Here is a 3,740-nt window from a genome sequence, read left to right on the forward strand (position 1 = left end):
ATGAAATATAAAATTAGGAACAGAAGCAAACAAACCAGGAGAAGATATTTCACCAAACCATGACCCCATGCACCACTTCAACACTAAATAAAAAGAAAAAACATTTGGCTGTTCAACTGGTTTGAAGTACATCTTGCAAGTACAGTTTTACTTTTTCAAAACAGGTACCAAGACTATGTAAAAATAAACAGTAACAGTGTTATCTGTATAAACGCAGGAATTGCACAGACTTAAAATGTCTGCATATACCTGTTTTCTAAGGAAACATCATGAAAAAACAAAACATCCATCTTGGCGATCATTCTACATGCAACATAAGAAATTTTGCATCTCTCATTTCCATAGCTGTCATTAAAAGCCTGCACCTTTTTTTATTAAAATATTTTTTTTTAACAACACTCAGCAGCACTCATAATGTGCTTCTCAATGAGCAGTGTCTTTTTTTTTTTGCTGAAGGCTACGGAGAAGGAGGCGCTTTTAGGGAATTACAAGATCCTCCTTGGCTACTACTTGTAGTCCCCTGGTACTGTGCAAAGAGAAGAAAAAGAGAACAAAAGCAAAATAATTAATAAATATGAACATAAGACTCGCAATCATAGAGAGCAGATGTAAATTGAGATAAAGTATGTATTTACATTTTTAATAAGCTATCTGCAAAGACAGTTGTCTGCATTTAAAAGGATGAAAGCTTTTTGAGACAAAATGCTTATCTGGGATGTGGATGAATAAACATGCACCTGTGGGTGGTACAAATAGCAACTTTTACTGCTTTGTGAATAAGGGAAAGTATGATTTGTAAAAAGAAAAAAAACTTGTTTTAAAATTGCTCTGATGTATGTGTACTCTCAATACAGATTCAGAGCAGTTATACTTATTTTTTTACTCTATGCCCACTTTAGTATTAAGATAAATACCCTCTTCACACAAATGTAACAGGCTGCAGAACAACTTCAAGCCATCAATTTCCCACTATCAAACTTCAACATCAGGTAGTTTTATTGATTCTTTAAGGTTTTATTTTTTTTCTTTCCACTTTGTTCATGTATATGTCTTTTTTTTTTTAAATCCAAACGCTGTCAAGTTTTATAGACACAGTTTACTAAAGTTAATTTGTGCTCCATGCGTTTTTTAAAGAACTCAAGTTATGCTTGTCAAGTTTGTCATGACTTTGGTTCTGTTTAAGTTCTCTTTTAGAGTTTTCATTGGTTTCATTTCCATTATGTGTTATTGTAGGTGGTTTTGGTTGTATTTGAGTTCTTTTGTATTTCTTGTTTACCCTGTTGCCCCCTTGTGTCAGTCTCCCTCTCTTAGCTCCCCTCTACATGCTTGTGTCCACACCTGTTCCTCATCTGCTGATTAGCCCAGTCTTTGTTCATTCTCCCGTTTATACTCCTCTTCAGTTACTGTTTGCTGGTTTCTTGTCATTTCCTTGCTCCTCATGTGTGTTTTCCCTGACTGTTTTTTTGTTATTTTTGGATTTTTGCTTCAGTAGCCACCTTTTGTTCTTTGAATTTGCAAGAAACCACTTTAGCTTCCGTCTCTGCATTTAGGTCCTCTAAAAAAAACCACACAACCCTACAGAGTTTTACTAAATTTAAGATCAAGACAAAAACTAGTCAAGACAGTAAGAAGTCTTAAGTGCTTAAAGCATTAAAGGTTTCCCTTAATATATCTGATGTTTTTCCTTGATGAACCAGATTCTTTTTAATTTGTTCTGTAGTTTACATATATAGTTTACTTATTCAAGTCATTCAGTTTTTTGAAAAGATTTCTGACAGTTTATATTAATGTAATATCTTCTGCTAAATCGAATAAAACATATTTGTGTTGCAGTGATATAAGCTGCAGTCTTTTTAAGACTAATTTTAACAACATCTTACTGTGTCAGTCAGAGCTGACAAACATTGGTTGCCTTGTCTGGGGGAAAAATATGATTTATTTTTTATTAATCAGGCACAGCTTTTCCTTTAGGAATATCTGAAGTGTATTTTTGAAATATTAAACAACCACTGATTTTATTATTTTTATTGAGATATGTCACAACACAGCATTCCAAATAATGACATTCAAAAAATAGGTTTTGAAATATTTATCAAACTATCAATATACATTTTAAGAAACCAAACAATGCTTTTGAAATTTTACTGTTTAAACAATGGCATAATTCATAAGCTAAGCAGAAGGGTCAAGCTTTGTAAGATGCCACTTTTAAAATGGTTAGAGGAAAAAAGAAGAAATCTTCATGATTAAAACCTGGTCAGTCTTCCATGCCTGGAAACACCTGTCACATACATTATAGAGAAGCCAACTCACCTCAACAAGAGGATGCCAGTGGGCGACAGGTTTCCGCGGATATGTGAGCATTTCACTCCAGTGTTCTCGACCGAGGCTGTCTGCATCATTGCCAACTCGACAGACACCAATGACCTCATTATGGCCCACACTACAGGCGCAGTAGAAAGAGAGAGAAGAGAGAATATAATCTTAGCTTGCCTTGAATTCTAGGTCAATATAAAGAAAACTTTGACAATGGAAACAAAATTTTCAGACAATAAATGTTCAGGACTTCAAATAATGTTTACACAACCTTTAAGAGTACCTTACGTATAGTTTAATATTGTAATTATAATAAAGAGATGACTGATGCAAATATGGTATAGGGTATAACTTAAAGTAACCGAACCGATCATAGTCCATCACTGCTATTAAAAGGCTGATCTGCTCGATGTTTTCTGGAAGGACATCAAACACAATGGCCTCGTTATAGACTGGATTTAAGGTGTTCCTCTTTGTAGATGTCTTCCTCTTCTTCAGTCTCTGACCCTTACACATCAGAGAAACCTTCACATATGGATCTTTATAAAAAAACACAGAAATAGGGATTGTGAGCATTTATCTCTTTCTTGGACAACAGGTGGAAATACCCTGGATTAACAATATCAAACTTAATTTACCAGATGCACCAGTTATATCCATGGCCTTAAGATTACGAGCCTGTATCATGGTGATGGTCAATCTGCCTGCTGTAGGCAGGTAGCAGAGGGAGAACATCAAATCCCCAAGGTCAACGTTATCCTGAAAGCAATCAGAAACGTATTACTTTCCACCTAAAGTGAAATCTTCACATTACCTGTTTATGCATACATGCCTAGGCTAAAGAACAGTAACAGTGTATGACTTATTTATAGTGCTATTACCACATATTTTTAGCCAAAAGACTCATGTCCTAAGCTTGGCTCAGATAACAGCCTCATATACTTCACCCAGAATACTTCTGTTTAGCGATACATCAGATTTCACCTGCACTGAAAATAGCTTCACTAAGAAGTGGCAACCATGAATGCAGACAAACTGTCTGAAGAACACTACTCCTGCAATCTATTGCTTGCTTAGTTCTTGATGTATTCCATTTTATATCTTTTCATTCCTCGGCATCATCACATTCATAATTAAATTCCAAACTTACATAATAAAATTTCCTCTTTCTATCCATCCATCCATCCATCCATCCATCCATCCATCCATCCATCCATCCATCCATACATCCATACATCCATCCATCCATACATCCATACATCCATAAATTAGCTGTATTTTCTAAATATCCAGCACACTGACATTTTTAACTGAGATTTCTATAAAAATCTTCAGGTCATTTTAGACAAGATGCACTTAATATTCCTTCATGACTGACTTTCTAAAGGAATCAGCTGTACATTTTTGGAGTGTGAATCTTTTAT

The 3,740-nt window shown here is 34.9% G+C and overlaps 1 protein-coding gene across 1 annotated transcript in view; it reads right to left on the reverse strand.

The window, feature by feature from the left end:
- Positions 1–450: 450 nt before the first annotated feature.
- LOC107084039 (synaptotagmin-9-like) overlaps positions 451–3,740 on the reverse strand; it is a 14,173-nt gene continuing 10,883 nt past the window's right edge. The window contains exons 4-7 of the mRNA XM_015373685.1: positions 2,955–3,075; positions 2,684–2,855; positions 2,314–2,443; positions 451–526 (exon numbers count right to left, since the gene is read on the reverse strand). Of these exons, the coding sequence (XP_015229171.1) occupies positions 458–526; positions 2,314–2,443; positions 2,684–2,855; positions 2,955–3,075 (492 nt within the window). The 3' untranslated portion in view covers positions 451–457. The remainder of the gene's footprint in view (positions 527–2,313; positions 2,444–2,683; positions 2,856–2,954; positions 3,076–3,740) is intronic.

The sequence above is a fragment of the Cyprinodon variegatus genome, unplaced genomic scaffold (assembly GCF_000732505.1).
Source record: "Cyprinodon variegatus isolate N-32 unplaced genomic scaffold, C_variegatus-1.0 Scaffold5, whole genome shotgun sequence".
NCBI classification, from domain to species: domain Eukaryota; kingdom Metazoa; phylum Chordata; class Actinopteri; order Cyprinodontiformes; family Cyprinodontidae; genus Cyprinodon; species Cyprinodon variegatus.